The sequence below is a fragment of the Scleropages formosus genome, chromosome 4, assembly GCF_900964775.1.
Source record: "Scleropages formosus chromosome 4, fSclFor1.1, whole genome shotgun sequence".
In the NCBI taxonomy this organism is placed as follows: domain Eukaryota; kingdom Metazoa; phylum Chordata; class Actinopteri; order Osteoglossiformes; family Osteoglossidae; genus Scleropages; species Scleropages formosus.
Genome location: NC_041809.1, coordinates 34,206,183 through 34,229,725, shown reverse-complemented (window position 1 = coordinate 34,229,725; position 23,543 = coordinate 34,206,183). Strand labels below are relative to the sequence as shown.

General features: G+C 41.5%; 3 protein-coding genes across 7 annotated transcripts in view; 2 read left to right on the top strand and 1 right to left on the bottom strand.

Moving 5' to 3' along the window:
• Nucleotides 1-1,013: 1,013 nt before the first annotated feature.
• Nucleotides 1,014-6,740, top strand: il12bb (interleukin 12B, b). The gene is made up of 7 exons (XM_018751855.2): nucleotides 1,014-1,186; nucleotides 2,934-3,033; nucleotides 3,505-3,783; nucleotides 4,490-4,592; nucleotides 5,141-5,319; nucleotides 6,199-6,365; nucleotides 6,535-6,740. The coding sequence occupies exons 2-7, from the start codon at nucleotides 2,934-2,936 to the stop codon at nucleotides 6,652-6,654; spliced, it is 948 nt and encodes a 315-aa protein (XP_018607371.2). The 5' UTR covers nucleotides 1,014-1,186; the 3' UTR covers nucleotides 6,655-6,740.
• Nucleotides 6,741-8,552: 1,812 nt separating this feature from the next.
• ublcp1 (ubiquitin-like domain containing CTD phosphatase 1) lies at nucleotides 8,553-22,949 on the bottom strand. Of its 5 annotated transcripts, XM_018752111.2 has the most exons (12): nucleotides 19,499-19,604; nucleotides 18,698-18,723; nucleotides 18,381-18,548; nucleotides 16,348-16,439; nucleotides 15,869-15,954; nucleotides 15,652-15,767; nucleotides 15,330-15,428; nucleotides 14,794-14,831; nucleotides 13,404-13,502; nucleotides 13,194-13,310; nucleotides 12,824-12,951; nucleotides 8,553-12,577 (listed from the first exon to the last, which is right to left on the bottom strand). In XM_018752111.2, the coding sequence occupies exons 3-12, from the start codon at nucleotides 18,532-18,534 to the stop codon at nucleotides 12,550-12,552; spliced, it is 957 nt and encodes a 318-aa protein (XP_018607627.1). In that variant the 5' UTR covers nucleotides 18,535-18,548; nucleotides 18,698-18,723; nucleotides 19,499-19,604; the 3' UTR covers nucleotides 8,553-12,549. The 5 variants fall into 5 exon arrangements, with proteins under 5 accessions (XP_018607627.1, XP_018607624.1, XP_018607623.1 ...); XM_018752108.2 differs by lacking the exons at nucleotides 18,698-18,723; nucleotides 19,499-19,604 and adding an exon at nucleotides 22,740-22,949; XM_018752107.2 differs by lacking the exons at nucleotides 18,698-18,723; nucleotides 19,499-19,604 and adding an exon at nucleotides 19,611-19,669.
• The window catches only part of LOC108934383 (RING finger protein 145-like), a 19,740-nt gene continuing 18,020 nt past the window's right edge, over nucleotides 21,824-23,543 (top strand). The window contains exon 1 of the mRNA XM_018752106.2: nucleotides 21,824-21,979. The gene's annotated coding sequence lies outside the window, so the exon portion shown is untranslated. The remainder of the gene's footprint in view (nucleotides 21,980-23,543) is intronic.

Here is a 23,543-nt window from a genome sequence, read left to right as displayed (position 1 = left end):
GATGTCAGTGACAGGTTGATATCAGTCCCCTTAATGGGCAACTGTGTGTTTTATTATAATCATTGGGATTAGTATCTTAATTTAAATTTGGGGGGGAGGGACTGTGGTTCAACTCAAATTGATCACTTTTTGTAAGGGTTTTTTTTTTTTTTTTTTATATTCTTGTCCCATGACTGAACCAGAGTGGCTCCTAACTCTCTTGACACTGTAAAACAGTGTAAACTTATTTTTCATAAACACTTTTTCCAGCTATTTTGGGGTAGAAATTCCAGCTAATGAGTGAACAGTTCATCGTAAAAATAGGTCAGATACGTGGCAGCAAAGTGAGGGCATCGAACGCTTCATATAATAAAGAGGTTGTGGTTTGTGACTCTGAACACTGCTGTTGGTGGTTGGGTTGCAAGAAAATCTTTTCAGTGAAAAACCCCTGTGGCTGAAATAGGGGGGGGTTGGGGGGTGCTTTGCAAAAGTTTTGTCTTACTTGTTTAGGCTCTGCTCTTCATTGCAGTAATTACACACACACACACACACACACACACACACACACACACACACCCCCTCCCTCCCTCGCTCTGTCATGGGCTCCGACTGACGTTTTCCACCAAACGGACAAAAGTTCCTATATTTCGTTTATAAAGTGCTCCACAAGTGTTACCGTTTGCATCTTTCCCCATCACACCCAGCCTCACTGGTGCTGAGGCTGAGAGCAGAGCATCGCCTTTTCCCGCTCCGTCCTGCTGCTCTTTCCTCTCCCTCGTATGTGAGTAAGGGCAGCGCGAGTGTGACGAATCGGTGTAAATTCGCGCCAATTTTTCAGTGCAGCCCGTGGAAGATGAAAATCGGGAAGGAAATTGCTCCGCTCACCTGCGTGGAAGGAGGGAAGGAGCCGAACCGCTGTTTATGACCTATGACCTTGTTGAAAGGCGAGTCGCCACTAACCACTTACCTCAAATATTGTGTTGATGGGAAGAGCAGTTGTGTGAAGGAAATGGTAAAATTACTCATGCTGCATTTTCAGACGTGACTTTGACCGTGGTTTCCTCGAACCCGTCCGCTTTTCCTTGATTTGTGACTTTAGGGATTTTTCTCAGATCGACCTCAATACTATATAAACTTTTGAAAATATCAGATATTACAAACAAGACCTAAGAGAGGACCAGGGGTTGACTAACTTCTTCCACTCAAGGTGAGATCAGTTGACTTTTTATCTAAAATAATGAAAACTGTTCTTTGTGAATGCAAATAATTTTACTGACATTTGAAGGATTTATTTATAGAGCATTCATAGCTTTTTAGTCATCAGTGCAGATTTGGAAATTGCATGTCCATTTATTAATTACATGCAATTTTACATCTACATTCTATTTATTCGTTTAACAGATGCTTTTCTCAAAAGTGACATACGACTATGAGGGGGAAAAAAAAAGTGTATTTCACTGTCAGACAGAGGTGCAGACACGATTAACAAAAAAATACTTTGCCACCATTTAAACCATCATACATTAACACAGGTAGCTGTATATACAACTGGTCTAGAGTTCCAACGTTTTTAAATCGATTATCGGTAATTGATGGGATGTACACCTGCGATTGTGACTGAGAACATGATGTGGATGTGTGGAGTACGCAGGAGGTCAGGGGAAGTGAGTCTGAAGGAGATTTCTTCCGAGATCCTACTTGAGCATTGAGAGGGATTCAGCAGTTCTGAGTGAGAGAGACGGAGAGAGCGAGAGAATCGTTCCATCGCATTGGAGCCAGAACTGAGAACCTCCAGATCTTTCCATTCATTTTTACTCACATTTTTATTGTAAGTAAACTTTTACACTACTACTTTAACTCAGGGACAGCTGGAGTTGCTGCCTTTGTACCCAAAGGTTGTAGGTTTTAATCCCCCCTGCAGCTGTAGTACCTTGAGCAAGGAACTCAATCTAAATTATTGAAGTAAATTTTTTTTGCATTGCTTTTTGCTGACAGTAATATGCATAAATATCTAACAAATATCTATAAGCACATAAATTCATGCTCAAGTCTGAGCCACTCTGTTTTTTGGCTTCTTTTACTTATTTGGTTTATTTAAATTAACCAAATTGGGCAGCATGATGGCACAGCGAGTAGCATTGCTGTCTAACAGCATCTGGGTGGTGCAAGAGGATGTGGGTTTGATCCCCGCTCAGGCTGTGCGGCATTTGCATGTTTCCCCGTGTCTGTGTGACTTCCCTCTGGATGCTCTGGTTTCCTCCCACACTCCAAAGACATGCTGTTCAGGTTCCCCCACAGTGTGTGAGTGACAAAGAGAGTGTGTGTGTTCCACTGATGGATGGATGGGTGAGTGACCCAGTGTAAGTAGTGCATCTAGCAGTGTAAGTCACCGCGGTGAATAAGGTGTGTGGGCTCATAACACTACATAGAGTTCATTTGAAGTCGCTATGGAGAAAAGCATCTGAAAATATAAATACATGTAAATATTCAGTACGGTACACTGATTGATCATAAGAGCAATAGTGTTATTTCTTGTCGTATTCAAATGAACTGTGAGACATTGTTGATCTGATCTTATCAGTCTTTGAAATTACTAGTAAATGTCAGCAGCCCATATCCAGTGATATTTGATGCTGTTTTTCTAACCGTGACAAAATTTGGAAATGGTCAGTTTTGGTCACCGCTCAAAGTATGTAATGCTGCCGCTCTTTTGTGGGCTGTTGGGTGACCTCCCCCGAAAGAACAGGGTTAGGGTTAACATGTGTCTGCATGGGTGGAGTAGGGAGCTGCTGCAGAGGGGCTGAGGTTGGGACGTTGTCACCTTGGGCTGTGAGATGAGCGCACCGAGTAAAGGAATCCGGGAAACCGTGGGACTGTACCTCGGCTACACTGTCAAACCGAATGTGAAACATCAGCCGGTCTTGGCACTTGTTTCTCCTCTCTCTCTGCATTAGATGATACTTGGTTTACAGACTCTTCTGCTTTTCCTGCTGCAAACTCCTGGAGGTAGTAGCCAGCATTCCGAAGCCGGTTACTGGTTTCTCCAGCCCAACGGTAATTTTGCTTTCACATTGATGTACAGGTGGTCCCCAACTTACGACGGGGTTATGTTCCTTGAAACCCATCGTAAGTCAAAAATATCGTAAATCGAAAATGCATTTAATACACCTAATACAGACCTGGAGATGCGGATCGCTGCCGCTGCCCAGCATCGTGAGAAAGTATCGCTTGCCCAGGAAAAGAATCGAAATTAAAAATTCGAAGTACGGTTTCTACTGAATGTCCATCGCTAGCACACCATCGTAAAATCGACAAAATTAAATCAAACCGCTGTAAGTCAGGGACCACTTCTACCTACATACGATGCTTGAGAGTGTGTGTTTGAATGTGTGACAATGTGTTGTATGGTAGCTCTTGTAGATCCTACATCAAATCCCAAATTAAGGCACAAATCAGAAAATTTCATGGAGCTCCTTTCCTAAACTGAGTCCGAGCATCTCCAGAGTGCATCTTGTTGTTTTCCAGTACTGGTTGTGAACACAGACCTGAACATCCACACACAGATGCAAATCCCCTTAAGTTGTGGGGAGGCTTATGAGGGTCAGGAGGTCTTCTGGAGGAATGAGGGCCAGGAGATTGACCAACAGGGCAACCACATCCAGGTCACTGTGGAAGAGTTGACTGGAGGGAACTACTCCTGCCATGACAGCAACGGGAGTTTTCTCAACCATACCCTGGTGCTGGTGCAACTGTTGAATGGCAAGAGCCAGGCAAGGAAAATCCTGGACAAGGTGGAGAACACAGGTATGGTGGCAAGCGTGTGTCATTTTCACATCAGTAACCTGGTTCTTCTGAATGTCACACTGGATTACATTCCAGAAAGATCTCCAGGTTGATCTTTGAGGTTCTTAGCCTTTTTATAAACCTTCAACGTATGTTTTCTGTCTGGAAACCATGTCTGTCGTCTTTGTCTTGGTTTGTTTGTAACTTCACAGTATGTAGAAGGTCCTCTGTAGAAGAAAGTTCTGGGTTTTTCTGGGTGAAATAAATGATGAGCAAAGAAGCAAACAGCATGGAGCCCAAATGACTGACACGTGAAACCACAGAGTTGGAGACAAAGTTTATTAATGTGGAAAAATCCATGAAAATATGTCTGGAAAACAGTTAGGCAGAACATCACAGCTTCACTGAACCATGCAGTCAAAGTGTCGTCTTCCTAGGGTTCGACATTGTGGAGGGATCACCTAAAATAAAATCACGTACACTCGGTAACCATGCACGATCCTCAATGGATATCCAGGTGGTTCGCGTCTATAACGCGAAGATATGCAGCTGTACCCTTTAGCGTGGCAATGGAAATGCTCCAAAATGCAGTATTTAAATAAAATGGTTCTGAATAGAGTTTGGAAACGGGACGTTCCTGCATTTCTTCAGGGATCTCAGGCTGAAAGATGCACAAAGGCGGCACAATCAGAAGTGCTTACAGCAGTGTTGTTTCAATTCCGTACAGATTATATCCAGTGCACATCAAGGAACTATAGCGGGATTTTCCACTGTTCTTGGAAGTGGAGCGAGGGCCGTAGGGGAGACTTGTTCTTCGCCGCCGTTACGCGGTAAGATCGCTCATTTTACAGCACGTGTCGTCTTATGGTCCGCGAACATCTCAGAATGATGGATGCATTTTTCTTTTTATGTCGATAGTATTTAATAGTGCAGCAAATTGTATAATAAGCTTGTAACCTGAATTTTTTTGGTTTAATTACCTGGAGGAGACCTTCTGTATTACGTTCAAATAACGAGACAGCTGGTAGCGTAGCGGTTGGAGCTGCTGCCTTTCAACCTAAAGGTCACAAGGTCGAATCCCACTTCCAGCTGTAGTACCCTTGAGCAAGGTACTTACTGTAAAATTACTCAGCTGTAGAAATTAGTAAATAAGTGCAAGGTGCTTTTGAGAAAAGTGGCAAATAAATATAATGTAATCTTGCCAACCGGAATTGGTCAAGTTCAGCATACGGCTGTTTGATGGCAAAACGGAAAGCCGATTTGAAAAAGGTGTCGGCTAAGGATCGACGTCTCAACGTAGAACAAAATCGGTTCCAAACTTTGACGGCGGGTGAGATATTCTGTTGTTTCAGCTGATGCCTCGGTTTCCTGTCCGCAGCTCTTCGGGACAGAGCAATATCTCCTGCGCTGCGGATGCCGATCGGTCCGGAATGATCTGCCTGGACCGGACACACTGCCCGTATACAGAGGAGCTGCATCCCATCGATCTGACTATTTACGTGAAATACTGGTACCGTGTGGAGAAGTACACCAAGCAGTTCTACATTGCTGGCATAGGTGAGGGGTTCGCTACCTTTCCCTTGGTTGGCAGACAGTAAGGAGCAGCTGGTGGCGTAGGGGTTAGTGCTGCTGCCTTTGGACTCTCGGGTTTCAATCCCACCTACAGCTGTAGTAAGCTTGAGCAACATACTTACCCTCCACCAGAATTACCCAGCTGTATTAATGGGTAGATTGAAAATAATATCGTAGGTTCCTTTTGAGGAAAGTGTCAGATAAGTAAATGCAGATCACGTTAGAGGTTGGTAACGTCAGTCTTTGGGACCATCAATGAGCTGTTGACCTTACAAAGGAAGAAGTGTTTTGAAATCCAACTGATGGCTTCGTTAAAGAGGCGGCAAATAAAATGCCGCACAGGTGCCCTCCCGGGGGTCTGCAGGTGGCCAACAGTTGCGTGCAACTGGGCATTTTAAAACATTTTTTATTACTAAAATTTTTAGTTACTGACTTTACGTGCCCCCTTTGTAACAAGTTATTTCCATTAAAACAACGTTAAATGTAAAACGCTGTCCAGGTTATAAATCCTGGTAATGAGTGTTTCTGCTAAGTTTTCAGGGATGAGACCAAATTAAATAAGGATTTGATCACTGATCATTTCAGGTTCATCCGATGGTCCTGCCCAGAACTGCCCACTGTGAATTCAAATAAATTTTAAAGTCACAATAACACCCACGTCTATATCAATGATTATACACCGTGCTCTTCATTTGCATCTGTATTTGATTGTCAGTATAGTGTGAAGTGTGTATGTTTCCTGTTAATAAATGCTGCCCTCTTTGGGTGCTGGGGAAGCCTGGGGAATCTTGTAGCAGAGCATGTCACAAGATTACTGAGGAGAAGGGCTGGCGGTCCTCATTGTCCTTCTCCTGGACCCTCTAGTGAAACCAGACCGGGTCCGACTCAGAAAAGCCCATGGAAACACCTTCGAGTGGGAGTACCCTAGTACCTGGAACATCCCAGACTCCTTCTTCCCCCTCCACTTTGAGGTCAAAGTGGCCCCGCTCAACAAGGATTGCGATGCTGAAGGAGAGCAGAGCCGAGTGCAGGTAACGGCCTCGGTGGACGAGGGCGTTCGTTCATTCCCCATCTCCACGTCCAGCGTGGGATGTGTCCCGTGACTGAGACTGACTGTTACTGAATAAAAGTAAGGCTGTGGTGCGATTAAAGACGTGAGGATTTTAGTTCTGGATGTTAACTGGAACATTCTCTGCTCAGGTGATCTTCACAGAGAAACGGACGTTCTCCGTCAGCAGAAGGAAGAATTTCCTTTTCTGTGTGCGATCCCAGGATACGTTAACGAAGTCCGGCTGGAGCGAATGGGAGCAGCGGAAGTGAATGTTTTAATTGATAATGCTTAATATTTGCATAAATTACCTTGATTGCTGGTAGAATAAAAATCAAAAGTTTAACAGCGTTTTTTTTTTCCCCCAACTACACTTCTTTAGTAAATGTATCAACACAAAAACATACCGATTAATATTTTAAATGAACAGGATCAAGAATAAAAAGGAACAGAGTGATAAGCACTTTGTCTCCATCTATGTGTATTTTACTATACGGACACAGACTGAACACAATGGTTGTTAATTCTTCTCCAGCAACAGATAACAAAGAGGACATGAAAACTAAGAAAATCTTTCCAGAGGACAGTTCAATGTGCACCAAGTCTTTTAGCAAATTTAGCATCCATTATAAATTATTTTTAATTGGACAAAAAAAAAAATGTTGCACTTGTTAAATCCCAGACATAATATACAGTAGGGCTTCAAAGTATGTGAACCCTACAGGGATGGTCATTCTTGTATAATGAATAAATTGATTTATTCACCTAATTCTACTTACCTACTTGGGGTTCGCTTATTTTTGCACCCGCATTACTTGCATGTTTCTACTACACAGATTTCCTCTATTGCAGTATATGGAATTATTACACACCTATAATGTCAGATGAGTGATTCTCATTAAATAACCATTCTGTGATAGAAGTACACAAGGGCTTTGCATACTTTCAAGCAACTATTTATTTATGTATGTAGTCTACTCAAAAATGGAAGTTAGTACCCATAATATAGCTTTACAGGTACCTTTAGCAGCCTTTTACGTTTTACGGCAGCATGTGGAATAGTGGTTAGGGTTGCTGGCTCTGGACCTGGAGGTTTCAGGGTCAAATCCCACCTTCCGTGGTACTTCCTCTGTTCAAGGTACTTAATGTAGACTGATGCAGTAAAAATGATCCAGCTTTACACATGGATAAATTATAAAATATTAGCTTAACAGTATAAGCTGATTTACAGAAAAGCTTCAGCTAAGTGAATAAATGTAAAACCCCACTCGTGTAGTACTCCTCAACTTACCAAGTTGATACAGTAAGAACACCCTACTGCATAAATAGGTAAATCACTGTAAAGCCACACCGTAAAGTCTACCAGCATATATCACCTTGGTGTCACAAGTGTTAATAAAAAAAGCAGAGTGCAGTCTCCTAAAAGGTGTTCAGACACCTATTAACCTTCACTTTAGTCATTAATTCACCTCAACGCTGTGTCTTTGGAATATGAAACATAAGTTGTTCATACTAAGAGCTTCAAATGTCCACAGACACCAGAGGTGGATTCTAGCACACAGCACTGGGACTGATCAGCAACCGCACTCCCTGCTTGGCATCCGTACCTCCCTGCAGTTAGCCGTTTCGTTTTTAACTGAATACCGGCATCAATCTACTGTTTAATTCTTTTCATGGTCAAGCTAAATTTTGTACAATTAAAATTTCAGTATCTTTTCTAGAATATTCCCCTTTCTCCTTTCATTAAATGTTTTCCTTCCTCTTGAATCCCATTAATACGATCTTGAGATCATTCTGCAATTGTAAATAAAACCAAAAAGCAGGAAAGGTGCACAAATACATATAAAATAAAGCTAACAGATTTAGGTATAAATTTTAACAAACCTGAGAGCAAAAAAAAAAAAAAAAAAAAGGGGGGGCACGAAAAAAAAGTTGGAGGAAAGGATGATCTCAGTTTTACATCTCAGCCACATGACTTGTTTTGATTTGACTCGACTTTGTAGACATTGAGTTCTGGTCAGTACTGATTTGTGTGTTCTTACTACTCCTGTGAACATAAATAGTAAAATCAACTGATAACAGAACATTGATGGTTCAAGACCTTGAGAAGAACTTGACCTGAATCACTCCATCGCAAATGAGTAAAAGGTACTTGAGATAAAAGCAGGAGTTAAGTAACAAAACAATAGCTCTAATGTGGCAAACTACTTTTTACAATGAAACAAGAACTAAGTGCAGTAAACGTAAAAATACAAGCAGGTTTTATAAAACAATTCATGTATTTATTTACATTTAAGATATGTTCTCAGTGTGCAGCGCTGAGGCAATAATGTTTGTACGAAACTGACAGGTAACAGATGAACATTCTGGAAAGAACTAGATGAAGCAGCTGGATATTTCTGCGTTGGTCTCGTCTGATGTCAGTGTTAGTCAAACTTTGCCGGAGCTGCTTTAGAATAGCAGACCAACCAAACAGCATCTTAACAAACCGTCTTCTCTGTCAAATAAAATGACATACAGTATGGAATATGGGCAAATGTTCCTAAGAGAAACAATAACAGTATGTTTAAATTTGAATTTGTCCAATTTAACAAACACATTGAAAGGAGAATCACATCTTTAAGGGTAACGCTGCAAAATATGAGCAGGAAAAAAGTTGCTGTTGCCATTTCTTTAATACTGAACCTTTTTGCTGGGAAATAATGTATTATTTATAAACACTTCCTAACTTATTTATACACACCTTATGCTGCAGTCTAGCCTTACGGTAGTCAATACTAGTAGTACCTTTTCAATGTAGGTTACAATCTAAATTCCTTAATTGCTGAAGCATAAAACTTCAACACAAGAGCACATCCTACATTCCACACAACTTCATCACCCCAAACAATTCTTCCCAGAAAGGTTTACAAAAAGAGGCGGTTAAGGAATCTGTCAGTATGTGAGAACACTCTATAAAAATAAATTAAATTGAATACTCCTTGCAAATTCAACCCCCAGACAGAAGAGGTCTGCAAGTAAATCAACCAACAAAGGAAGAAAAACATCTAAAGACACTGCTGACCTTAAAAGAGGGGTCTCCAGTCTTAACCTATAAGGTGCCAGGACCAACGCTAGGGCAACTCTGGTCCTGGAGGGCTGATGGGCAGGCTGTCCATCTCCCCCTATACCACTCAAAACAGGAAATCCACAGGTAGATAAATTACAGGCAATAAGGATTAAGGGCCTTCAATTCTGGGCTAGAACAACAGGCTCCTGGAGTTGGTCCTTATCTGAAGTGGAATAAACCCGGTTTATGACTTTTTGCCGTTTACCACAACTCTGCTGATTTTATTAAATAAATCATTTGATATAGTTAAGAGTCAGCTCCTTTTTCAGGTGTGGCCCATTCGCTAATCAGGATCCCTTTCCCGGCAGCAGCCCATTTCTACCTGGAAGACCTCATTATGTCATTTTCTGTCCAAACAATGAATTTAATTAAGCAACTCAGCAACAAACTAAGTTGTGCAGATGCTGCAGCCCTCACTGGACACCGTGAGCTAAAATATCTAAGCAACGCTCAGCAAATGATTGGAACGTAAATGAATTTAATTACGCAATGCAAAGCCAGTGCATTTCAACTGTCACACACACTCGGATGATCGTCCAATGTAAAAACCCATGATAAAACCTACAACCTGAAACTTGATGCTATACTCTTTGATAAGACTGATTCATTTTTCCTCCTCAGCTGCTGCTGAGTGTTGAATTTTTTTGATGACTCAGACTCAATCCCAGTGCCAAGTGGGAATACAGTGCTTCAGCAGACAATGCATTGTTTGTTCTACATGATGGGGAGACACACACACACAATCTTTGATACATAAAAAGGAATGGTTTTAATTCACCTCCGCCCCCAGTCAGAGCACCGACATGGAGGACTGTTCCACTGCAGCTGATCAATTCTGGCATCTGCTCTTCTACACCATCTTACTGAATGTTAGTGTTAAATAGTACTTTACCGACTTCTTTGATGTGAATATATGTTTAGAAACTAAAAAAGTGCAGTCTAGTCCACATGCGCCAAAATGTGAATGTTAAGGCTACACCTTCTAAGACTGATGTTCGAAACAGAAATGTCTTGTCTTGTGAATAATTTCTGCCTTGTCAAGCTGTAACCCTTTCTCTTTCAACAAGTGATCATATTTTCTCTGTTTCTGACCTTTGCAGTTAAAATAAAAACAATTGACAGTTAAGTGATGTCTTTTCTATACTTATGTAAACCGCTTGATGAGCTTGCACAATATATACACATACATACATTTAATACATACATTTTAGAAATAGCCTGGCTGGCAAAAGAATGAGCAACATTGCCAGAATGCTGCATTACAACTTCAAACAAACTTTCAGAAGGGGAAACTTGGCAAGCAAAAGCTACATTAATTGTTTGAATGTTCAATATTTCTAAAGAAATGTTCACTTAAAACACTTATTTGGATTTGTTGGAACACATAGTCCTGATTAAAATCAATTAAAAAAAGAGATCACTCTAGTTATTTCTTTACAAAATATTTTTGCAGTGTAGAGAAAAATCAAATCTAAATACAAATAATTAAGGTTTTTCACCTGCACTCTGAGTAAAGCTAATACTTTGAGTTCCAAATCATACAATTTAGAACATTTCTGTATCTCATCAGTCTTATGAATCCTGAAAGATATAACAAGACATAACATTAGTCTGCAGTACTTAATCAGAGATTTAGACTTTCAGCTTTTAGTGCTTATGAAGAATTATTTGCAGTGACACTATAATGTCACCAGGGATGCTGATGTGTTGGCCTCCACTCCATCAGTCCCCTACTATGGATTACAACAGCTAACCCTAACCCTCATCCAAGTAGTAACACCCCGATACTACTAACTAGCTAAGCACTCAAAGTAGTTACTTATCTGATGCTTTCATCCAAAGCAATTTAAAGATTTTTGCCCATTGAAACAGATTGATATTTTCACTCAAGTAATTCAGAATAAGCAACTTCTAGTTTTACTACTGTACAAACTAATTCAAAAAAATCTAATCTGAGGTCCAACCTATATTTCATATTACATGTTGTGGCTTGCCTTTAAGCTGCACAGTAAATTTTGCTTAATTATTTGTATGTCAAATAATTTAATATATTCCCAATCCTATATTTCAAAATTTGAAATATTTTCTTTAAAATATTGCATAACTCAACAGTAAAGGTTGGTACTAAAGACTTCTCACTTATGCTAATGAATGGAAAAGAGTAGTTTGGTGTAACAAAAACATAACTGCATACGTAAGTCTCTCACCAAACAAATAGCTCACCAGTGGGCAGAGAAGCCACCATATTTAATGAGATCTAAAGAACAATAAACAGCACTTCTTGTATTCACTTCTGGTCCTAAGCACTATGAATTACAATAAATCATTTTCAGGTGACAAAATCTCATGGCCCAAACTGAGAAATTCAAAAATGTATTTGGTTTTCAGAGCCAGTGTTTACATCCCATGAAACTGCCCGTGAGAGATCTCTCTCTCGAAGCATTCACAGAATATGTACTCGACAAATCTCGAAGCAAGTGAACAAAGCAGGGATATCGCAGACACCCTGCGGAGAGCACATTACTCCACCGGCTATAAAGCAGTTTTCAAATCCACTGTAAACCACAAAATACCAAATGCAATGCTGTGCACCTCTGGCACAAACACCAAAAAGCTTCACCAGCTTGATCTATCTGAGGAACTAAATCCAAAGAGCAACACAAAAAACCATGACACAAAAAAGACTACAAATAAGAAGTCTTTACATTCTTGACTGTGCGCAGCATGCCACACTAAACAGCGATGAACACTAAGATGCTGAGGTGGTCGCGTAATTTCCTTCAAGACACAATCCTCGCTCCCTCGGTGCAGAGATGAAAAGAAGGCCAGATGGTGGCCAGAGCTTACTAGTGTGTGTATGTGTGTGAGGTAAGCAGACAGGGAGTGGGCACATATTTGTGCAGATATTTGAGAGAGGCCTGCAAGGAGAGGTAGGACAGAGAGTGAGAGAAAAAAAAGCAGGCAGGAAAGGAAGGAACCCAGTGTTAACCAGCAGCATTCATTTGGCGTGGGCTCCTGTGTCCACCACTGTTGTGTGTCATCACCCAACGACCCCGTCCTACTGGTTCTGCTTCTTTGAGAGGTACCTGCAGGCAAACGCACAATGAGAAAATATTGCAAAGAACAAACCGTGAAATATCCAAAAAAAAAGGGGCCACAATTCGCTATGCTCCTTCGTTTTTCTAACTACGCATAGGAGCCAATATGTTAGATCCCATCATGCCCACTTAAAGACTAATTTCAAGCGAAAGATGCAAAACAGGCGGTCCGCTCAAGGTTAAGACATACCAGCTATGCATGCACTGCTACAGAACCTTTAACATATGACTAACCGTTCCCAGTGTTTGTGGTTGAGGCCAGAGAAATCCTCTAGTTTTGCTATTTCCTTAAGGTACTGGGACAGTTTAAAAAGCTCCTTGTCTTTCTCACGGTTCAAGTGTGCTTTCATGAAAGGTCGTATCTGCAGTGGAAAAAGAGGAAGGATAATTTAAAAGTCTGATTTACCTTTATTCAACGTGTTTATGAAGAAATGTTAATCACTAAATTACAGTACTGGTACCAATACAGCAAAAAATTTGTAAAGAAGTAAACAAACAAACAAAATATCTTATTCACTGAAATGTTATTTAAATCCCTAACCTTAAATGACTTGTACTATGAGAATTCAGGAACTCAAGGCTGTGCCTTAGTCAAAGCTCGTACCTTTAACCCATTCTGTGGGTTCATGAGAAAGTTCCGACCAATGTCATCAAACATGATGGTGTTTTTCTTGTTGTAAAATGCACTATATTTTCCCCATATAACCCCAAGAGGTTTCACCTAAGAAAAAAGTAGTAATATTATAACCAACATGATGATTTTAGAGACCATACTGGCAATGGGAATCCAAACAGAGGCTGTGTCCACACTAACCTCCACAACCCCTCTCTTTGGGGTGTGCACAGTGATCATGGCTGCACTGTCCAGCATGAAGGTGATTTTATAGTTGGGGTTGTCGGTCACACCGAGCTCCTGTAAGCCAATGGAGGAGGAAAAGCAGATATCACATGCAGCACTGTGAACTTGGTGATTAACTGCTATGCACCACCTACACTGAGGACCTTTTATTAGTGGTAATTAGGGGTTATTTATGTTTTGTAGAGAAAGATAGAGAAAAAAAATTTAAGTGTGAATTGGGAATGTGTATTTTTACACATTGCTGCCCCCTGGTGGAAAAGCAAAGCTAAAGCTGGAACAGTTGCCTCTGTGAGTTATTCCATATGTAACATTTTTCTTCATTTCAGACCATGTCCTACTATAAGGCACTTTCTAAATCGACCTAGAGAGATGCGTTTTAACTTAAAAACAAAGGCTGCAAAATATAAAAACATTATTTTTAAGTGTTTGAGATTATAAAAGGCATTTTTTTGTGTCTTTCCTTATGTCCTTACAATTTATGTCATAGGCTGCTAGGAGGAGTCACAGATTAAGAATTTCACTGTATGATGTAACAGACTGTTTACTGTACATATGACAAACTCTTGAATCTTTCAGTCTTTTTGTTGAAAAGATCGTACACAAATTAGCAGATGTTAATTTCGACCCACTAACTCGGAATGAGCATGCAACTTGCTTAATATAACAGTGGAACCTTAGTACCAAATAATACCATAATTTAAAAAAACCTAAAGAAATACAGCATTCACTTCACAAAAACCAGGAAACTTGGTAAGGAACAAATCTTTCACAGTACAAATTTATAACTGGTTTCTACAAGAGAGAAAACTCTGTTGTAGAAACCCTAGTACTACTGCGTTTCATTCACTGTACTACCACAATGTACAAAGGGTATTGTAAAAAAAATTACCCAAAGACAATAACATTTACGACATGAGTAAAACAACTAGGCAGCAAAGTATATTACTAAAACAATGACTAGATTAAAATAAAAAAAAAAAAAAAAAGTACAGTAAACATGAAATATAGTTTAAGCATTTGCATGTCCCACAATGTCCACAGCCACAGACCATCAATTCGTTCATTAATCTTTGTGTTGGATATGTGTGCCATTAATGCGTTTTTGCGCTTCATGCGTTTTTGCACAAAGAGTAAATTCATACAGTGCATCCAAACTTTATTATATATTGTTTATTCACTGCAAGGATGTTTAAAAATTGAAAAATTGAGAAAAAAAATCTTCAGTCACCCTCAGTAGTCCATTGGTGAACAGCTACATACAGGCTTAAGACACATATTTGAATATATTTTTAACTGGAAATGATAATTATATCATTAATAACACAATAATGATAAACAGCCTTACTTTCATTTTTGCGTCAATCCACTTCATACTTGTAGCAGCTGTTTCAAAAAAATAAACAAATAACTGAATGCAAGTACACACACACACACACACACACACACACACACACACACACACACACTTTCAGAACCGCCTGTCCCATACGGGGTCGCGGGGAACCGGAGCCTAACCCGGCAACTTAAGGCGTAAGGCTGGAGGGGGAGGGGACACACCCAGGACGGGACGCCAGTCCGTCGCAAGGCACCCCAAGCGGGACTCGAACCCCAGACCCACCGGAGAGCAGGACTGTGGTCCAACCCACTGCGCCACCGCACCCCCCAAAGCAAGTATATATTCTAGGTAAAATGAGACAAAATTGTAAGCGAATGAATCAAAGTGAGACACTAAAACAGATTTATGAGAACTATAAATTTCCCCTTCATCTTATTTACCTCATTCATTCAGGAAATTATTTTTCTAACAGTTCTAAAATTTTCAGGCTCAATTTTAGAAGAACCTTAAAAACGGTAACGGCCTGTCGTGGCCCACAGACTTACACCAGATGACGATGTCGTAGTCCTCATATGCAGAGGTGAGGAACTCATGCAGGAAGGGCCTCATGAGCTCCTGTCCTGTCTCTGCACATGATTTATGGTCTGCAGGACATTTCCACACAACACACAAGTGCAACAGTGTCTGAGTGGTAAGTCTTAAGGGCAAAATTTCACTGAAAACAGGTCACTTTTTCCACATGGATGTGTGACATTCTACTCTTGGTATGTCTGAAAATCTAAGTACCAGTGTATTTCAATCCGTCAACGTATGTTAACCATATGTAAAACACCAGGAGTCTGAACCTGGAATGATCCCAGATCTCACCAAACAATGTGTAGTCCACATCCAGCACCAGAAGCCTCTTCCCCTCTCTGGGAGGGTTTAATTCTTCCACCTTGTACTCCTTGACTCGCCTGGCGATCTTTGCCAAGTTTTCTTCTCTGTATATGAGAACAGCTTTAGTTACATAGGCAAACTACCAGTGCAGAGGCTAGCACATCTTTGCCTAGTTATTCAACTTACATCTCGAAACTGAACTGACCTGTTTTCTACTTCTATGACTTCTTCCTCAATGTCAAAATCATTGATGACATCATCATTTTCAGGAGGAGGAGACAAGACATCTTCCTTCACCAGGCAAAAGTATAGAGACCAGGAATGATAAAACAAAAAAAAAAAAAAATTAGTGATGCAGTATGACGTTGCCCAGGAACAAGCAAAGGGAACCCATGAAAGGGTATTATCTTAATATGTGTCTCCGTTTTGGTGGTCTAAGCATGAATGAACTGGATAAGTGACAACATTGGTATGAAACCACAGTTGATCTGAAAAACATAAAAAGTGTTACACATTTTTTTTTTCTTTTTTACAAAAACCACCTAAGAAGGAGGACTAAAAGTTTGTATACTTTCACTGTATTATGAAAACACAATACTGTGAAACAAAAAGGACATTAAATAATGATTTAATTAAATAGTATGATGCTTTGTAATGTAACTTCCAAGGCTAGAAGATGCATACCAGGCTCTCCTCCTTGCTGCCCATCATCATAATCTTAGTGTTGGGCTTTAGCTTCAGGGTACCAAGCTTGATGTCATCCTCTGCTGGTTTACCTAAAAAAAAAAAAAAAAAAAAAAAAAAAAAAAAAAAACCAAAACAAAAAAAAAAAAAAAAAAACACCATCTTCATTACATCATTAGAAACTCAATCCATATATAGAGAGACAGCCTGGTTTTCGTTTGACTCGTTACTCCCAAGAAGTAACAGAAGCCTAGGCTGAACCAGACACTTTCAATGCAGCTAGAAGTAATACTTATCTAAACTGATCAGTCAGGTAGATACAGGAACAGCTGGCTCTTGCTTAATAGGATTAATTTGTTTTGCAAAATTGCTCCGTAAGGCAAATTTCCATTGTGAAGGCATACCATTAACATTATTTCTTATGCAAAAAGTAATTGCTTCCTGGACACAACATGTGTCTCCTAAAATTAATGTGCAGACAAAAAAAAAAAAAAAAAATTCTACATGTATATACAGTATATGGTATTTTTATGAGATGAAAATTATGACACCAACATATTTTATCACATTTGTAATGAAAAGTTTTATGTATACCTTGTCTTTTAATGTGATACTTCCTTTCATTCGTTAATCATCAATAACTGCAGAGAGCAATGAGGGATCACGTTGCTCTGGACTCGTAACTTGCAAAAACAGGGTATGAGCCATGGGACATTAGGCAAAGACATCTTGACAATTCAGCTCATAGATGTTTACGACGTGAAGAAATACAGTTTCCAAAAACACTTGCTACATCATTCTGCAAAGCATGTGTAACGCTATGCTGTTAGAAGCACTAGAAAAAATTAACACTGCATGATCTTCATTTCATCCCACAATTATTTTAAGTTTTATTTATGTAGTATGTTATGTATTATCTACTGTAATGACATTCATGTCATTAAAGATGTTTATGATTGTGGTGCACATGCATGTGACCAATGGGGCTAGGAGGAGGTAAGTCCGTTATTTATCCCTCACCAGTCATTGTTTCTGTAACACAAAGGAACAAGGTGACCTTGGGTGGGTCCTCCCCCTGAAAGAACCTGGTGTTTCACAATGACTGAAGTAAAACTTACAGGCTTATATACAGTATACATATATATCAATAATAATAATAATAATAAATAATAATAATAATTAAAACCAGGCCCTTTGAGTCTTATAGAAGTAATATATATTTCTATAAGACTCAAAGGGTCCGGTTTGAAATCCCACCTACTGCTGTAGAAACTCTGATCAAGGTACTCGCACTGATTTGCTCCACTAAAAATTACAGAACTGTAAAAATAAACACATTATTTTTAGCATTAATAATAATAAATCTGCTGGTTCAGTTGTGGATATTAGATATCGATAACTGAAACTGAGACTCGATATAACAGGAAATTATTCTCCTGTTGTCTTTAAGTATAGCTATTCATGTTTGCAAACACTCGATTTCTCTGTATTCTGCCACTGTCAGAAAAAGCAACACACTTAGAAAATTGCATTTAATGTATCCTCTGCATCACTTATAATTAGCCCTTATTTGATGCCTTTTCTCACAACTGCTTATGCTTAGTAAGCCATGCAATGATTTACCCCTTTATACAGGAACGTACACTTCCCCCACCAATTAAAAGTAAGTGTCGCGATCAAGGGTACTACAGCAGGAGTAGGATTTCCACCAGCAGCCTTCAGACTAGAAGATCACCACTTGAAACACTACATTTCCTATCCAAGACACACTGGAGACTATTTCATTTTCTTCCCCCTGCAGCCACAACCTTACGTCCATTACATCTATGGGTTCAGGTGTATGAAGCAGAACACAACAGATAAAAAGGGACCGACGGCCATCGTTTTATTTCAACGTAACAAAGCGGAGACGATGCTACGGGAACCCCGCCGAAAACTGTCGAAAATCGGTTACGGTTCACGGATCGCTTTCGGCACAGCGACGGGTCCTCCCGCCCAGGCCCGATCCCGCCCCCGCGATGGGACAAATGTACCTTTGACTTTGAGTCCCAGGAGCTTCTGGCGCTCGGGCAGGACCCCCGTCAGGGTCTTGATGGACTGCTTGAGGTCCAGAACAGTGTCCTCCTCAGACAAGGTGCTGATGGAGTACTCCTGTCCGCCCCACTTTATTATCACCGACACAGACATCCTGGCACGGAGCACTGGGGAGGAGGAAGGTAAACAGTAAACAAGGGATCAATCTAAACACAAAAAGAACTGGTCACACAGTGTGTGTGTGTGTGTATACACACACACACACACACGTATAAAACAGGTTATTTTAATCAGCTAAGTGTAGATAAAGCCATACCTTCCTTTTTCAGGTGTTAGGGCATGCTATGTGATATGGGACAAAAAAAGCACTTATTCTATAGCAATGTTGTAGGAAGGGGCAAAGTATTTGGTTTGTAACAGTTTACAAAAACTATTTAGCATTCCAAAACAAACATCCTGACACAGCCGGACACTCAACTGCGGGTTTCAACGATTCGTTGTTTACGCAATACGAGGTGTCGTGGTGGAGCACACGTCGGAGTGAAAATTAATACAGCATTGACTGTGCAAAACTTGCATATTTGAAGATTTTGTGTTGGGTTCGTTCGAAGTGTGTGGCGCAAAACGGACAGCTAAACGACAGGGGCCACACTGACTGCTAGCTCGATGAGGCGATCATGGATGGAAAAAAAAATCAAGAGCTCGTTATTCACTGTGGCTTTTTACACTGGAACCGCTTTAAGGAGCGCACGAACTACCTGCGTTTGATAAACGACATTTCTCGCCCTTCACTACGTGTCCACGACGGCAAAAAAACATGCAGCACAATCATTCTCCCGCCATTCAGCCGCACCGCGTCCCACTGAGCGCGCGAGCTATAGCCTCCCGCGCAGGCACACGGCTCGAGACTTCAACATCCCAACTCCTTTTACTATTTTATATAAAACTGAAGGACTTTCAAGTTATTTTGTGTGGATGGTCCCAGTGTGTTTTCCTGTCTCTGGCTGTGGCTCTCTAACGGCCGGTGAAGCAGCCAGGGCCCGTTGCGTCTCTGGCACTGCTCTCTCTGTGCCGCGCGGCTACGTCCCATCGCGAGGCGCTACCTACGGATTCATACCGAACGGCTGCGATTGGCGCCCGGTCTTTGAGAGAAAATAAACGAGCGGCGCTGGCAAAATCGACACGCTATTAGTTATTTCGCCAATTCGAGTCCATTCAGGGCGGATTACTTTTTGCTTCCTGTGTCTCAGTGATGCGCCGGTTTGGTGCCAAGCGCCGCGTGGCTCCGCCTTCCTCTCTCAGACACCGTACGCCGCGCCCGTCACAGGAAGTCCGGGAAATAGATCCAAAACGCTATCGAACGTTTTTGACTCAAGCGTTATAAATACCGTCGGCGCTCGGTATTCTCCTAAAATAGTTCTGTTGTAAATAGCAACGTGAATACAGTACACCAGAATACATATGACTTTATCTCCAGTTTTGAACGAAGTACATTTACATTACATATATTAGTTTAGCAGACGCTTCTCACCAAGCGACTCCCAATGAACTCTAGACTAATGTAGTGTTACCAGCCCACACACCTTATTCAAGGTGACTTACAATGCTAGATACACTACTTTCACTGGGTCACTCATCCATACATCAGTGGAACACACACTCTCTCTGTTACACACTATGGGTGAACCTCAACAGCATGTCTTTGGACTGTGGGAGGAAACCAGAGCGCTCAGAGGAAACCCACGCAGACACCCATGTCCTCTCACACCACCCGGACGCTGTGAGACAACATATAATCATACATATACACACACACACACACACACACACACACACACACACACCATGTAACCGCTTGTCCCATACGGGGTCGCGGGGAACCAGAGCCTAACCCCGCAACACAGGGCGAAGGGCTGGAGGGGGAGGGGACACACCCAGGGCAGGACGCCAGTCCGTCGCAAGGCACCCCAAGCGACACTTGAACCCCAGACCCACCGGAGAGCAGGACCCGGTCCAACCCACTGCGCCCCCCCATATAATAATAATAATAATAATAATAATAATAATAATATAAACGTGGTGTGTTTATAGGACTTTATAGGACTTTCTTATAAGACTTAATATTATTATTATTATTAAGTCCGATAAAGTCCTTTTAATTATTATTATTATTTCTTTATTTTTTTTTAACAGCTCCAGTATTTAAATACATCTTGAACCACATTGATCCTCCAATTAGGGTTCAAATTATTAACATTACCGTTACCTGCATTATTCATATCCATTTTTTAGTGTACTACCATGGCATTGATTGTTTTGTCACTCCGGTGCGAAGCGCTCTATAAGTCTTAGTATAAAAAAAGATTGTAATGAACTGACCATTATAGGTTCAGTGAGAGTATCAACCACGCATTCCTCGGTGTTGTCATTTTCTCATTTTTTTCTGTCTTAAATAAAAATGAGAAAGTTCATCAGTGACGGATAACGGGACGAAAACCTGCCATTTCGCATCTTGCGGAAATTATGGTCGTATTCTTATTATAGACCGCAGCTATCTGTAGATTGTCTGCTCAGCGAACCTGCTGACAACTAACAGCTGCAGGAAATATTTCATTCCTCGTGTCAATTGAGTAATGATGTCTATACAGGAGGATGGAAAGTCCTATGAACACACCAAGTCTTATGAAACCTGAGCGTTTAATATTCGGGCGGCATAGTGGCACAGCGAGTAATGCTGCTATCTCATAACGCCGACGTAGGTGGTGTGAGAGGGGGTGGGTTCGGTCCCCGCTCAATCTGTATGGAGTTCGCATGTTCCTCCAGGTGCTCTGGTTTCCTCCCACAGTCAAAAAGACATGCTGTTGAGGTTAACCCATAGCGTGTGAGTGACAAAGACAGTGTGTTCCACTGATGTATGTATGTATGTATGTATGTATGTATGTATGTATGGATGAGTGACCTATTGTAAGTAGTGTATCTAGCAGTGTAAGTCACCGCGGTGAATAAGGTGTGTGAGCTGATAACGCTACAGAGTTCCTCATTGGAAGTCGCTGGAGAAAAGCGTCTGCTAATATAAAAATCACAAGGCCGATTAACTGAAACCCTGTGTGAAGGAGAAATGAAGACTTCCAGAAATGGTTTCATAATTAAATGTGGTTTAATGAGCGCAAATGCTTAATCAGGTCTAACAATAATCGTTTTGCCTTGTGCAAGGGTTGAAGCTTCCGGGATTTTTTTCTGCAGAAAAATGCTTGTGCGGTTTGGGTCCGTTTTTCGTCTTTTTTTCGGTGTTGAAAATATTCGGCATTAAACGCGGAGGCTGCCTGTACACTTTACACTGTTAATCTCTCACTCACACACTCTCTCTCGCGCGCTCGCTCTCTCTCTCGCTCTCACAGTCGCGCGGATCGCGCCGAAGCGGCGCACATGCTCAGTGCGACACTCACTTCAGTTTAGTCTAATGGCCGCCGGATGAGGCGGGCGTCGCGCGCGCTCTTCTGTGTGTGGGTTCAAAGCCCAACAGTGATTACAGCGCGCTGAAAATGGATTGTTTCCCCCCCGAGAGACAACAACGTGAAGCGGAGCCTATCGGAGTGAAGTAAGTCTCGCCCCGGGGTTTCGTTGTGTGGTGCCGATGGTGCGAGGCCCAGCCAGCGCAGCGCGGTGCATCGCATCCATCATCGCATTGTTTGCTCCCCCTTCCACTGTGATATAGCCGAAACTAGGGGCTCAAGTTGTCGCCCTCCACTTGTCAGCATTTTATCCATTTACATGAGAAGCGTTAAATGCACGCTGTCCTCGTACACATGACACGAGCCTTATGTATACAGTATGTATATCAACATCGAAGTTGTCAAGCGCTGCCGCACCAGTGTCACTGTGAGTGTGACACTATTCCGAAGGTGGTCGGTAAGTAATGTCAATAAACACAGACAGAGGGCGGTTTCCCCCCCGGATCTGCGCGTGTAGGCGGTGGAGTTTGGGTCGAGTTGTACGGTGTACCGGCTTTTTGTATTGTCTCCGTGACAAATCATGTCATGCTGCTGCTGCTGTGTGTGTGTGTGTGTGTGTGTGTGTGTGGGGGAAGTGCAGAGCCAGCACGTACGTTACCGTGTGGTTACCAACACAGGCGAGGGGTTAAGTTCATCGCCAGACGTTACTACTCTTCACTGCCGAACTCCGTTATTCAAAGCAATAATCTAGCGAGACGGAGGATTTGTGACCACATCTAGATTCTAAAGCGCAAAAATAGGTGTTTCCGTGAGCTCAAAGTCAAACCCAGGAGATTTAATTAATATTCCCGTCGGAGAGCAGTGTCAAATTGATTCAATCATGTGTGTTGCGAGGAGGCAACTTACTGTGCAGCTCGTTTAGTTATATAATAGTAGCTTCTTTATCATGAGCACGAGGCCCGGATTTCGTATCGGTTCGGTAGTTTTTCTTTTTTTTAAAAAAAAAAAAAAAATCCCGACAAATTCCTAAGCAAAACTTAACGCTGGGTTGTGGTGGAACGGGCGACAGGAACAGACGTCGTGCAGGATACGTTTCGTTTGCCCCCCTCAGCACGTGACCGAGCGGTGCGTCTCGCGGACGTGCTGTCCGCGAGCCGCGAAGGCTCACGTGACCGCGGTGTTACGCCGACGCGCTGGGCCACGTGACTGGGGAGGCACTCCAACCTGTCGCAAGAGATTGGTTACATTTCTTCCTGCTCCCCACCGGGGGGGATTATTTTACCTCATTTACTTGCAGCATAAGCGCACATTGAAAATATTGAAAGCAGCCTCTTGTCAAGACACCATTGGTCCCGGAATTACCCTTATCGCAGGGTTGAGAGAGAGTATTTGAAGGGTAGCTTGTTAATACCTGCCTTCTGAAGGGTCATTTTTGGAACATATTCCATTGTTAGCTGACACTTTTCTCCATAGCAATTTGCAGTTATTTACCCTTTTATACTGCTGGGTAATTTTAATGGAGCAATTATTTAGGGTAAGTACCTTGCTCAAGGGTACTACCGCTGGTGGGATTTGAACCTGCAACCTTCAGGGCCAAAGACAGCAGCCCTGACCACTACATTACCGCAGCCTCGTCATATATTCGTGCTGAGCTATAAATAAAATTTCCAAATATATACCAACAAGAATGTGCATTGTGTTGTCACATAG

Bases quoted from the DNA above. Each gene is read 5' to 3' on its own strand.
- il12bb (XM_018751855.2), top strand. From the start codon at position 2,934: ATGATACTTGGTTTACAGACTCTTCTGCTTTTCCTGCTGCAAACTCCT. The intron at 3,784-4,489 runs GTATGGTGGCAA...AATTCCGTACAG, and splicing joins GGACAAGGTGGAGAACACAG to ATTATATCCAGTGCACATCA. The intron at 6,366-6,534 runs GTAACGGCCTCG...TTCTCTGCTCAG, and splicing joins GAGAGCAGAGCCGAGTGCAG to GTGATCTTCACAGAGAAACG.
- ublcp1 (XM_018752108.2), bottom strand. The intron at 15,768-15,868 runs GTCAGTTCAGTT...TCTCATATACAG, and splicing joins GTCATAGAAGTAGAAAACAG to AGAAGAAAACTTGGCAAAGA. The intron at 15,429-15,651 runs GTGAGATCTGGG...AATGTCCTGCAG, and splicing joins TGTGGACTACACATTGTTTG to ACCATAAATCATGTGCAGAG.